This window comes from Pipistrellus hanaki (assembly GCF_964339955.1).
Source record: "Pipistrellus hanaki genome assembly, chromosome: 18".
NCBI classification, from domain to species: Eukaryota; Metazoa; Chordata; class Mammalia; order Chiroptera; family Vespertilionidae; genus Pipistrellus; species Pipistrellus hanaki.
The window spans coordinates 37231456-37244657 of record NC_140520.1 but is presented as its reverse complement, the minus strand read 5'-3'; the positions used below and the strand labels follow the sequence as shown (position 1 = coordinate 37244657).

General features: G+C 56.4%; 1 protein-coding gene across 2 annotated transcripts in view; it reads left to right on the top strand.

Moving 5' to 3' along the window:
• RCSD1 (RCSD domain containing 1) overlaps positions 1 to 13202 on the top strand; it is a 44699-nt gene that overhangs the window by 21181 nt on the left and 10316 nt on the right. The window contains exons 2-3 of one of the 2 annotated variants that reach the window (XM_084867095.1): positions 10080 to 10181; positions 11151 to 11240. In XM_084867095.1, coding sequence (XP_084723221.1) covers positions 10080 to 10181; positions 11151 to 11240 — 192 coding nt within the window. The remainder of the gene's footprint in view (positions 1 to 10079; positions 10182 to 11150; positions 11241 to 13202) is intronic. The other variant, XM_084867096.1, reaches the window with a different exon arrangement.

The following is a 13202-nucleotide window of genomic DNA, read 5'->3' as shown; positions in this document are numbered from 1 at the left end:
CCGCACATCTCACTGGCTATGTAATGATCCTGTGTCTGAGGCATCGCCCCCATTTCACAGACGAGGAAGTGAGCCCAGAGGAGCGAGGCTGGCACGGGCCTCACTGGGACCGTCCTCCCTGCCACGGGGTTTGGATGGCAGGCCGACGGCAGACAGGCCAGCCCGCCGCATCCCTGCCCCACGCTGCCCAGGGATGGGTGAGCATTTCTGCTCTCTGCTCTCTGTGTGGGTAAGGAGGTCCTTTTACAATCTCAGGACCCTCTGTGGGAAGTGGCCCGGAAGCCAGCTCCCCCTGGCAAGGCCCTGCCGCCCCCGGGCAGAGCTCCCTGGAGGCGCCCCGGCTCCCCAGAGGCAGGGAGGTGTTCGGGGCAGTGACGGGAGAGCACTGCCAGGGCTGAGCACGGCTCCTCTGTCGATAAGAAAAGCAAATCACCTCTGAGTCATGCCAGGCGCCTCCCGAGAGCAGCTGGCCGGTGCCCAGCGAGGCTGTGCCAGCGCAGATGCTGCCGAGGGCGGCCGGGGGCAGCCGGGCTCCTTAGGGCTGCTCCTCGCCGTGGTGCGTCCGGCCGGGGCAGGATATTTCCGTGCTCACGACCAGGAGGGCCTTGATCGGGTTTCCTGGGAGGAACGGCTGCTCAGAGGCAGGGAGCCCTCCCACGGGCCTCTGACCCTCACCCTGCCGAGGTGAGGAGCCCACTGTGCCTGGGCCCCTGGTTACCCGAGGCCCCTGGTGTCCCTGGGCCCCTGGTGTCCCTGGGCCCCTGGTGTCCCTGGGTCCCTTGTGTCCCTGGGCCCTGGTGTCTCCGAGGCCCCGGTGTCTCTGAGGCCCCTGGTGTCCCTGAGGCCCTGGCTCCCGAGCCCCTCCTGCCCCAGGACCGTGTGGCTCTCAGGCTGAGCACCCAGGGCTGAGCCTGTGCCTCAGAGGCCCTACTGACTCAGCAAAACAGTCACATGACCAAGGGTGGGAATAGGAGACTTTCCTGCAGTCACTCCTTCTTCACGGCATCATAGTTCCCCATCATTCCTGGGCCCTGCAGCAGGCCAGGGGGAGGAGCCTGCCCCAGCTGGCTTTTCCTGCCTCAGCTACACTTCTTTCCGTCTTAATCCCTCCCTCCAGCGTGGCCGTGGCTCTTTCATTCTTTTCAAAGTAGAGTGGGTGTGCAATATTCGGTTGTCTGTCAGGTGTACAATGTAACGCTTGGCCGTGTGCTCACACCACGAAGTCCAGTAACCACCTGCTGCTGATGCAAACGTATCTCAGCGCTATGGGCTCCGTTTTCCTCTGTCACCCGCTGTCCCGCCCGGTTGCCTCCCGCTGTGCGAGCTGCGCGGTCTCCTCTCCTGAAACTCGGCTTCTGAAGAGCAGCTGGCCGGGTGGCTCATGGGAATGACTGTTCGTTGGATTCGGGTTTGAGAGTGGGCCCGGGTCACACGTCATCCTGTGCGAAGACTCTGGGGTGTAGGGCCGCATTTCCTTGGGGCTCCTGAGCTTCCGGGAGAGCTCCCCCCATTCTGCCGGACCCCAGTGACCCGCCTCGGCGTTCTGCACAAGCCAGAGAACCGCGGTGTTGCCAGGTTCCTTCGCCGGGATGCCAAAGTGAAACACAGAGTGAGCCGGCGGGAAGGGCCTTGGGTAAGGTAACCAGATGTCCCGCTTTTGGCAGGACAGTCCCGATTTTGAACAGTTTGTCCCGTGTCCTGCGTTATTTTTAAAAAGTCCCTATTTTTGCAAAAGGGGCATCTCTGCAAGCCCTGAGCTCTGAAGACGAGGGCAGACGGGCTGAGAGGGGCGCCCCCACCCAGCGCCCCCACCCCCACGGTGGGTCAGTGGCCTCCCCGCCCCGGGCTGCTCAGCTCTTGAAATAGCTCATCTGGATCTTCCCTCCTGACTCTGCAGGACAGAGCATGTTTGCCCAGAGGCTTAACCCCTTAGTCCCTCTGCCTGGACACATGCCTTTCCCCAGAGAGCTACTGAAGCCCTCCGCCCCCTGTGGCCCCTGAGGGCCCCTGCCCCCACTTGGCAAGCCAGCCGGGTCAGGCCTGCCTCAGACCAGCCTCAGGGCTGTCCCTTCATGGGGGCCCCCTTCATTCCACAGGGCCCGGGGTGAAAGCCAAAAGCGGTCCTCCCTCTCTGGCTGGTCCTATCCCCACCCAACAGCCTGAGACACACAATGACCCCAGGGCAGGAGTGGCCCTGCTATGATTAGGCCACTCGTAGCTGGAGTCCGGAGTCACACCCCATTGGCCAGCCCGCTCCTTTGTGTGATGCAGAAGGTCCCCATTTGTAAATTGCTTGGACTCTGAGTGCCCGCCCACCCAGCTCATCTCTGGCTTGCTCTGCAGGAGGAGGTGAAAAGCCTGGCAGCAGCAGACCCGCCCCCCCCCCATCTTCCTCCCCCTCCCCCCCTCCCCCCCCTCCCCCCCCATCTTCCTCCCCCTCCCCCCTCCCCCCCCTCCCCCTCCCCCCCCCCCCCCCCCCCGCCGCCCCATTGCTATTAAGTCTTCAGAACCTACTGATAACAGTCTGAGGTCCCTACAAGGTGCAAGGAGCCACGCTCCATCTGACACCTACTGGGAGATGACAATGGCAGCTAAAGGGGGAGGGGAAGCTTGTTAGGTGCAGGGCCGCAGGTGCGTGATCTCACTTGGCCTCTCTGACAGTCACAGGAGATCAGTGCTGTCTTACACGTGGGATACCATGCTCAGCGAAGTGAAGTGTCTTCCTGAGATCGCACCTCTAGGAAGAGGCAGGGTTTGGGTTTGGACCCACAATGCTCAAACCCTGTCTCTGGCCATCGGTAATAAAGATTTTTCTCAAAAAAGACTTGTCTGCAAATATTTAGAGCAGCTTTACTAATAGTCCAGATCTACAAACATCCATCCCCGCGGTCCCTCTCCACCCCGTTCCCGCTCCACCCCAGGCCTCACCATCCTATTGTATGTCCATCAGTAATGCATATAAGGTCATTCATATAAGGTCTTTGGTAAATCTCTTTCCACTCCCTTCCCCCCCTTCCCTCTGAGAGGTGCCAGTCTATTCTATGTTGCCATGCCTCTGGTTCTATGTTATTCATCAGTTTATTTTGTTCATTAGGTTTCTTGTTTGTTTATTTTGATTGTTAGATTCAATTGTTCATAGATATGTATTTATTGCTATTTTATTGTTCATATTTCTTTTTATTATTACTATTCTTAAAGAATACCCTTCAATATTTCATGTAATACTGGTTTGATGGTGATGAACTCCTTCAGCTTTTCTTTATCTGTGAAGCTCTTTATCTCACCTTCAATTCTAAATGATAATGATAGCCTTTCTGGGTAGAGTAATCTTGGTTGTGGGTCCTTGCTAGTCATCATTTTGATTATTTATTGCCCCTCTCTTCTGGCCTGCAAAGTTTCTGTTGAGAAATCTGACAGTCATATGGCTACTCCCTTGTAGCTAACTAACTGCTTTTCTCTTGCTGTCTTTATGATTCTCTTTGTCTTTAACCTTTGCCATTTTAATTATGATGTGTCTTGGGGTGGACCTCTTTGGGTTCATCTTGTTTGAGACTCTGTACTTCCTGGACTTGTAAGTCTATTTCGTTCACCAGGTAGGGGAAGTTTTCTGCCATTATTTCTTCAAATAGGCTTTCAATCCTTTGCTTCCTCTCCTCTCCTTCTGGAACCCCATAATGTGAATGTTGATACACTTGAAATTGTCCCAGAGGCTCCTTACCCTATCTTCATTTTTTTTAATTTTTTAATTTTTTTCTTTTGGCTCTTCTAATTGGGTGTTTTTGCTTCCTCATATTTCAAAGTGTTGAGTTGATTCTTGGAATTCTCTACTCTATTGTTGAATCCCTGTAAATTACTCTTCATTTCTGTTACTGTATGCTTAATTTTTGACTGGTGCTTTTTCATGTTTTTGAAATTTCCACTAAGACCCTTGAAAATCTCACTAAGTCCCTTGAAGCTCTCACCAAGATCCTTGAGCACCCTTATAACCATTGTTTTGAACTCTGTATCTAGTGGTTTGCTTGCTTCCATGTCATTGAGTTCTTTTTCTGGAGATTTCTTCTGTTCTTTCATTTGTGACATGTTTCTTTGTCTCGACATTTTGGCTGCTTCCCTGTGTTTGTTTCTATGTATTAAGAAGAGCTGCTATGTCTCCTAGAATTGGCAGTGTCCCGTAGGGCCCAATGGCTCAGCCTCCCCAGTCATCTGAGCTGCGAACTCTAGGCACACCCATGTATAGGCTGTGTGCACAGTCCTGTTGTAGTTGAGCTTTGATTGCTGTTGGTGTCACTAGCAGGAATTGACCCCCAGGCCAGTTGGCTTGTGAGGACCAGGTGCTGCTACAGTGGGAGAGCTGCTGTGCAGGAGATACCCTTATGGAGCAGGACTTGCTTCCGTGGGGCTTTGGTGCTTTCTGAGTCTGCCCCTTGAGTGTATCACTCATGGATGGATGTGTGGAGTTGTAATCTGGTGTGATCTGAAGTTGTCCAATGGGTGCACTGGCTCTGGGGCCTTCCAGGAGGTGCAAAGTCAGCCATTGCCTGGGGCCACCCATCAAGAGACTCAGAGCCGTCTGCACATGGCTGTTACTTGTATTGGGCTTGGACATGCCCAGGAAAGGCTAAGCTGTAAAGCAAGACAGGCTGCTGCTAGTGCAGGGTCTTCAGCCTCTTATTGATATGCATGGTGCATGCTGACGCCAGCTATTGCTTGTTTAAGAGATTTTGGGAAAGTCTGAAGCCTGAACCAGGACAGGCCATTCATATGGAAAAGCTGCTGCAAACAGCTTGGGCGGGGCTGCCGATTGGATGGGGTGAGATCTCAGGGAGTCACTAGGACAGAGGAGTGAGCCAAGCTGATGGAAAGTCAGATTTGGCTGCCAGTTAGCTCTGCTACAGGGGAGTTCCCAGCACAGTATGTATGAGCACCCCCATCTGGAAGAAAGCTTCCCCAGTGCCTACCCTGATGCCAGACAATCCATTTCCTCCCCCAATGTCCCTGGTTCCTTTCAAGCCACCGCCCCAGTGCTGGAGCTCAGAGGGATTGTGTCAGAGTAAGTCCATGTGCCGGCCCTTTAAGAGGAACTGCTGAGATTCCTGCAGCCTCCCTGTCACTCAGCCATAATCCCTGCTGGTTTTACAGCCTGAAGATTCTCTTCCCAGCTCTGGAACCCTGGGTGTGGGGCTGGGATCCCTTGCTCCTCATAGGTGGCCTCTGATATCCCTTTGATTAAAAACATGCCACCTGTGGGTGTCAGACCAGCCCATTCCTCCTCCGCCCCTTCCACTGGTATTGATGTGCTTTCTTCTTTACTACTCTAATTATAGCACTTCTATTCAACCAGATTTCAGTGGTTTGGATGATGGTTATTCTGTATGTTAGTTATAATTTTGATGTGCGAGTCAGCAAGTACCACATTTACCTACACCACCATCTTGGTTTTCCACGCATACAAGTCTGTATGGAGACATATGTCTTCCTCTCTTGCACAGATACCAAGGGGCGGGATTTCTGGGTTAATTGCTTGGTGTGTATTTACCCTAATGAGAAGCTGCCAAAATATTTTTCCAAGTAGTGTTCCCACCAACAACACGAGAGCATTCCAGTTGCCCTGCAGGCTTGCCAACACTTGGTGCTGTCAGTTTATTTCACTGTTGCCATTCTTGTGGGTAGGTAGTGGTATCTCTTTGCAGCTTTAATGTGTGTTTAGCTAATGACCAGTGTGCCTCTGAGCCATTCCTATTATCTTCTTTCATGAAGTCTCTGTTCAAAACCTTTGCCCGTTTTTTCTCTTGGGTTGTTGGTCTTGCTGTTACTAAATGTGATGGGTGCCTTTTGAAGCCAAATTATGGCCTCCCAAGTGCTCTGGCTTCTGGAGGCAGCGTGAAGCCGTGTCCAGGAGCACAGGCCTTAGTAGACCATCTGAGCGTGGACCTGGGGAGGGAGGGCGGGCATGGGAGCCATTGTAACCGGAGAGTCCTCAGCTGACTGGGAGGCAGGCCCAGGTCCTTGGGCAACTTGTTCTAATCTTAGAAGTTAGGCCTCAGCTTTCTGCGGTGGCCTGAAGGACACAGACCTCAGGGCACAGACAGCCACGCCCACGCAGGAAGCAGAAATGGCCCCTCGTGACGGGGATTCCTCTGGGGCCTCTGGGCAGTCACCGCAACCCCCAGGACTCTGGCAGCCCCGGTGCAGTGGCTCCCTGGGCCCAGCCCACCCCTCGGACTCACAGGGGCCTTCAGTGGTACCAGGTTTCTTATGGGACTGACCTACGTGAGAGGAGCGCACGACAGGGAGCCCTGCACTGACCCTGAAGAGCAATGAAGGGTCGATTTACCTGCTGGCCTCAGAGCCAGCCCATCTCCATCACCCACCAGACACACAGAGGCACCTTGCACACTCTCCTCTTTTCCCTAAATAAATAAATAAATAAATAAGCCTAGCCCAGCTGGTGTGGCTCAGTTGAGCGTAGGCCCCTAGTCAGCAAACTGTGGCTCTTGAGCCACATGCAGCTCTTTGGTCCCTTGAGTTTTTAGCAAAGGCCAGCTTAGGAGGACCCTAATTAAGTTAATGTACCTACCTATATAGCTTAAGTTTAAAAAATTTGGCTCTCAAAAGAAATTTCAGTCATTGTATTGTTGATATTTGACTCTGTTGACTAATGAGTTTGCCGACCACTGGCACAGGCCTATGGAGGACTTGCCACACCCTGGGCTTCGTGTGAAATGCTTGATGGGCCTCTTAGGAGCTGGGAAGGAATGCCGAGTGCTGGGGAGGCTCAGGGGCCCCGGGAAAGTCCAGAGCGAGGCGGGAACACCAAGTCACCGGAACCGAGAGCACAGCCCAGGTGGGGCAGTGCTTAGCAAACCGTCTCGGGACTGAGCGAGCTCCCAACACCTTAGCTGGCCAGCCTGGGGCCGGGTTAGTGGGCCCTGAGACCTCAGGCCTGGGTGCCCTGGAACCTGGGGCCCAAGTGGGGTGTCCTGGGACCCTGGGGGTTGGAAGTCACACCTGTAGGAACTGCCAGGCAGAAATCCAGGCAGAGCCTCACACAGGCTGAGCTCTGCTCCCCTGCCCTCCCCCTTACCGACCCCCCTGCCCCTCCAACCCCTCTAGGCTTCTCTTGCTGTGCCGGGCAACCCAGCGGCTATAGTTTCACTAGGTGTATAGCACTTTACAGTTTGCAAAGCACCTTCAGCAATCACACTGCTTAACTGGTATGCATTGCTAGGCTGTCAGGGGTTGAAGCCCATTATTTCATAGAGTATTCCGTCTGGTTTTCCTGTGTGACTCTGCCTAAGGCACTTGCCCTCTCTGGGCTGCAATGAGCCCCCTGTGAGCAGGCAATACTAGTCCTCCACACAATGCCGGAGCAGGGCCTGGAGAGTGGGCTTGCTGGGCTCCAGCCAGCTCTGGGATCTGCTGGGATTCTGAAGAAAGCCGACTCACTGGGCTCCAGGAAAGCACACTCGGACGAACTGTAATCTTTCTTTCTTTCTTTCTTTCTTTCTTTCTTTCTTTCTTTCTTTAAGCCCTAAATGCTTCCAGAAGCCTCCCGTCCTCCAAGCCCCTCGCCCAGCCCACTTCGGGACAGGGAAGTCCGGAGGCCTTTGATCCCCACGGCTCTATTTTTATCTGGAATGTGTCTCCCTGCACCGCAGCCCCGGGCGCCTGGAGCCGAGGCGAGGTGCACGGTCAGCAGGATCCGAGCAATAAATAGCACAGACAGAGAGGCTGATCGTGATGTGGGCAGGAAGCGAGGCAGATGCACAGGCGGATGGGCGGCTGTGCCAGGAGCGGCTCAGCGAGGCTCACCGTCCCGCAGGCCGCCTTGTTGCGGGACGGGGTGTTTGCCTCCTGGCGCTCCCAACGCGGGAGTGCTCACGGTGCTCACGGTGCGTCCCGAGAGCTCTGCCCCCGCCCCACCCAGGCCGGGACTCCCCGCCCTCCGTGTGCTGGGGACTCCGGTGTCTGCACTGGAGGTGACTCCCTTCGTGTCGGGTTTGCTGTTCAGGCTGGGACGGGTGAACTCGAACAGGAGCGGGACACAGGAGGAGGACCATCTCTTCTCGGAGCCCGCTCCCCCGTCTGACGGCCATGGCCCCGCAGTTTCCCCGTCTCCGAACAAGCCTGGTCCCGCGAGCTCAGCGGCACTGCGGGAGCTCAGTGGGGGCCATCTGCTCCTGCGCCCCGAGGCGGCACCAGAGCAGGCCCCCTCACGCTCACTTTGGAGGGACACCCAGATCGAAGGCGTGGAGAGGCTTTTAGCATAAAAAGAGGGCCTAGGAAGTGTGTGTGTGCATACCTGTGTGTGCGCGTGCATGTGTGAACATGTGCGTGTGCACACCTGTTTGTGTGTGCATGTATGCGTGTGAGTGCATATGCATGAATGTGTGTCTGTGTGCGCATGTATGCACATGTGTGTGTGTGTGTGTGTGTGTGTGTGTGTGTGTGGTACACGGGGAGGCAGACCTGTGCTGGAGGGACAGCCATGAGCCAGGCAGGGAAGACAGAGCTGGCCAAACGCTGTGTCTGGGCAGCAGCCTGCAGGAGGGAGTCTGACGTCTGCGCAGTAAATGCCATCATCCTAATCACAAAAAGGCCTGTGTCTCTGAGACCAGACGTTACAAACATGATTAAAACCAGGTGGCTGTGTGACCTCACAGATGTGGGGTGGCCTGTCCAGCGCCCAGACTCACCCCGTGTCTGTGACAATTAGCCCATGGAGTGAGCCGAGTCCAGGTGCACCCCCAGGCTCCTGTGGGGGGGCGTCACTGTAACCCGAGGGCCTCCCTGGGGTAGAGCAGGGCAGGGACCGGCCTGCTTCCCCCACGGAAAGGAACATGGTTGGGGGGAGGGGGAGGTCTCCCAGTGAGGACTCTAGGGGTGTCGAACTCAATCAGAGAAGGGGCCAAAATCTAAAATCCAGCCTAAATCGCGGGCCGAATGGTTTACTGAACAGTCATAAACTGACAATGTCATAAACTGACAGTGGAGTGCAGTGATGACAGCGCGGTGCGGGCCACATTGCAAGGCCTGGCGGGCTGGATTTGGCCCGCGGGCCTTGTGTTTGACACTTGTGCTGTGGAGGGAGGGGCATGGCACACAGCCCCGCCCCCCACCGGCCTCGCTGAGGGCCCCGGGAAGGGCCCGTCGCCTGAAGTGGTGACGACCCTTCCAAAGGCCGGTCCTGCCCTTCCCACAGGAAAGCGTTTCGTCCACAGCCCCTCCGGGGCCGTGCTGCCACCATCCTCGTCACGGCGCGGGCGAAGGCTGTGCCCACAGCCACTGCGCGGGCAGCACACAGGCCTCTCCGCCAGGCTGCAGCCGCGCTGGGCATTCATTAATTAATTACTGAGTGCCAAAACCGGTTTGGCTCAGTGGCAGAGCATCGGCCTGCGGACTGAAAGGTCCCAGGTTCGATTCTGGTCAAGGGCATGTACCTTGGTTGCGGGCACATCCTTGGTAGGGGGTGTGTAAGAGGCAGCTGGTCGATGTTTCTCTCTCATCGATGTTTCTAGCTCTCTATTCCTCTCTCCTCCTCTCTAAAAAAAAAAAAAATTAAAAAATTAAAAAGAAATAAAAATAAAAAATTAATTACTGAGCACGTTACCCCCGCACACTTGGTGAAGTGGGGGAAGAGGCCATGCATGTGTGAGACGCTCAGCAGAGGGCACTGGTCACCGTTTCATACATGTAAAGGCCCCTCTCTCCAGGGCCTGCCCCCGCACCCCTTCCACAGCCCGCTCCGGCCAGGCTGCCAGGGACACACAGAGTGAAGGCACGCCTGCCCCCCGGCCCCCGGGCACCCTCAGGACAGGGCCCGGCTTTGTTTCCCTAAGCTCCCCGGAGCCCCCCAGGGCCCCACACATCTGAAACATCCACTACGTGTGGTGGACTGAGTGCTGTTGTTTCCATCTTTGCATGTGGGAGCCGGTGGCACAGGCGGTTCGAAGATGTCACTGTCACCGCCTCTGCCCGTGGCCACAGCAGGTGCGGCGTGGCCCGGACACGGCCCGGCGTGGATGCTGGGCTGAGCCGGCGCCCGGCTCCCGTTCACTGCCGCTCCCTTGTTTTGCCAGGAGAGACCCGCGGAGACCAACGCCAACGTGGACAGCTCGGCGGCCCCCTCGGTGGCCCAGCTGGCCGGGCGGTTCAGGGAGCAGGCGGCGGCGGCCAAGGAGGTGAGCCCGCAGCGCAGCCGGCTCTGGGAGGGGGCTGGCGGAAGGGGAAGTCTGGGTCAGGCGCAGAGGGAGGGAGGGAGGAGGGAGGAAGCGTGGTAATTACCAAATTAGGAAGAGAAGCCACTGAGGGTCCCCTGCATGTGAGGAATGTCATGGCCACTGCGGGGCCGGGCTGGATCTCCCAGCGGCGGCGGGGCCTCCGCCCAGGGCGGGGGAGCAGGCCGGAGCCACCCGCGGGCCAGCGGAGTGGGCTCTGGGCCCCAGGCCGCCTCCATCAGCCCCTGATAGAGACCTCATCATGTGCCAGGCTGTGCCAGGCCTATGCTGGCTCAGAATAAGGACCTCCGGGCTGGCTCCTGCCTGGAGCTTAGGAATCCCAACTGGGAAGCAGGAAACCAGGGTCAGGAGAGGGAAGGGACCCCGTGGCCAATGGGTTCTAGAAGAATCCTGCTGGAGAGGACAGTGTGGGAAAGTGTCGCCAGGTGGAGATTCAAACTAGGTTTTCCTGAGCGCCCGGTCTCAGGGGAGGGGCGGCCGAGTGGGGAGGCCACAGGGCCCGTGGGGCCAGCGAGAGCACACGCCTCAGGCTGTTACTTTGCGCTTTTATTTTCTGGTCTGAAAAACCCGCCCATCGTTTCTACACACACGGGGATGGCATCCGGGGCAGGAAGATGGTACTGGTCAGAGGTGCTGGCGGCGCCCGGGGCTGGACGTGGGTGATTTCAGGCCAGTGGCTGCAGCAGGAGGCCTGCAGCCTGGAGGGACAGGAGCCGGGCTGACGGCATGTGGGTGGCGGGGACACGGAATTCTGATCCAGCTAATGCCAGTCTCAAAGACACACCATCCTGCCTCCATCCTGTCCTCCTCCCTGCCATCCCTAAAACCACCTCCACGTCCTTCCTCCTCCTCCCTGTGGCCTGACTTGCTCTCTTTCTCTGTGTGTCTGTCCATCATCCTCCCGCCCTCCAGATGCCAGCCAGTAAGCCTGCCAGGAGGAAGCCGCCCTGCTCCCTCCCCCTGTTCCCCCCCAAGGTAGAGCTGGGCCAGAACGGAGAGGAGGTAAGTGCTGGGAGGCACTGGGTGTGTTGTCTTCCTCCTTCTCATAGAAAGGGGGCCAAAATCATCACGCTTAGACACCTGGGCAGACAAGGCCCCCATTGTAGACTCAGGAATGAACTTCCTGGATCCTTGTCTGACCATGAGGCGTGGTCCGTGCCCCCCCTACGGAGCCCCGTTTGTGATTGGTCAGGGGCAGGGACGCTGATTTAAAAGCCTGGGAATTTCAGCAAAGAGAGCAGGCCCCGTGGTTTCACCCCACCCCCATCCCCACCCCCACCCAAGGGCCCTGAGGGACATGCTTGCGCCCAGGTCTGACCTACACGGTCCTCCCTGCAGAGAGGCACCTGCAGGGAGGGCTGTGCTTAACCTCAGGCAGAACGGCACCATGGGAACCCCAACAGGCCACCGCTCTGGATCATAGAGAAACCGCCCACGTTACCAACACAGGGAGGCCCTGGTGTCATAGGTCACGCCAGCGATGGAGGCCCAGGCAGGAAGGCAGGACCTAGTGGGCCCTCGGTTCCTAGTGTGCAGAGCAGAGAGGGTCTCGCACCTCTCACACCCCCGCCTCTCCCTGTGCCTGCACAGGCCTGAGGCCATGGGGTTACCCGCCCCCCTCTGGAAGGACCAGCCAAAGGGTATCTTCATGTGGCCTCAGACCCTGCCTAGTCTGCCCAGAGAAGGGCTGAAAACACTTCCACCCGAATGATCAGGTCCCTGACTTCTAGACATCACCAGAATGTCCAATATGGACATAGAAACACCCATATTGAGGGAAGACCCTGGCTTTTCTCCACCACCACCTCCCCTCTGCCCTTCCCCAAGGGCTTGCCTGGAGTAAATAGTAAAGGAAATGCTGCCCCCTGCTGCCGTTCGCAGGAACTGCATTAGTGGCAGATATATTCCTAGAGCGGTCTTTCGAGGGTACTTGGTCCTGCGTTAGTGGCTATATAGGACCCTGCTTTGCAGTTCAGTTCACATCAACAAGGATTTCGTGGATCCTGAGCTGGGTTCCCAGGCTGTGCTATGGCAAAGGGGCCAGGTTATTAAATCTCCGCTCCCTTCAGAAGGCAGTGGTCAGCTGGGGAGGAGGAGGGTTCCCAGTACCACGTAAGGGGAGCTTTGCCAGCAACATCATAGCTGCCATTTCTACCGCAGCATCTTCAGAAACACTGGCCCCTGGGAAATGTCACCTTAAAGCACAGAGATTGAGGACAGCACAGCCTGGGCTAGAAGCTCTTGTACTCACCATTGGACACGAGTTCCTTGAAAGACCGCTCATCTGGGTGTGAAGTCAGGGGCCAGGGGCACCTGGGGCTGGAGGGTGGAGCCCTTAGACTCACTGACTCCACCTGCTGTTGGGCCTGGCTGAGGAGGCTGAGGCGGGCAGCCCCTGCTCCTGTCTGAAGCAGAATGAGAGGGGGTAGGGCCTCCTGGGTCCCTGCCAGTGACTGTCCCTCGCAGCACCTCCCCTTACCAAGGTCCCAGGAGCTCAGAGTCCGTCTCCTCCTTCCTTCACTGAAATACAGCCATCTCACTCAGTGCAGACCTCAGAACATTCTAGGGGCTGGTGTGATTCTTCCTATGATGCAGGAAAATTAGAACATGGGGGTGAGGGGTGCAGACTAGGTGTTGGGCCCCTTATATCTGCTCTGCCTCTGTCCAACATGAAGTGTCTCCTCCTCTCCTCCTCCTCCTTCCTTCACTTTTCTTCTTCATCATCATTGCCATCATTCCTACGTGTGAGGAGGAATCTATCTGTGGAACCAGACTCAGTGGTAGGGATTTTGCAAAGGAGTTCGTCCTTTTGGCTAAACATCGAATCAAAGCAAGATAAGATTTCTACCTCCATTCATCACAAAAATATCTTCACCCAAACAGTGCAACTTCATGCAACCAGCATAAGGCCTGGAACGTGGCGCATGTTCCATAAATGTCTGTTCACCAAAATGAATACTCAGT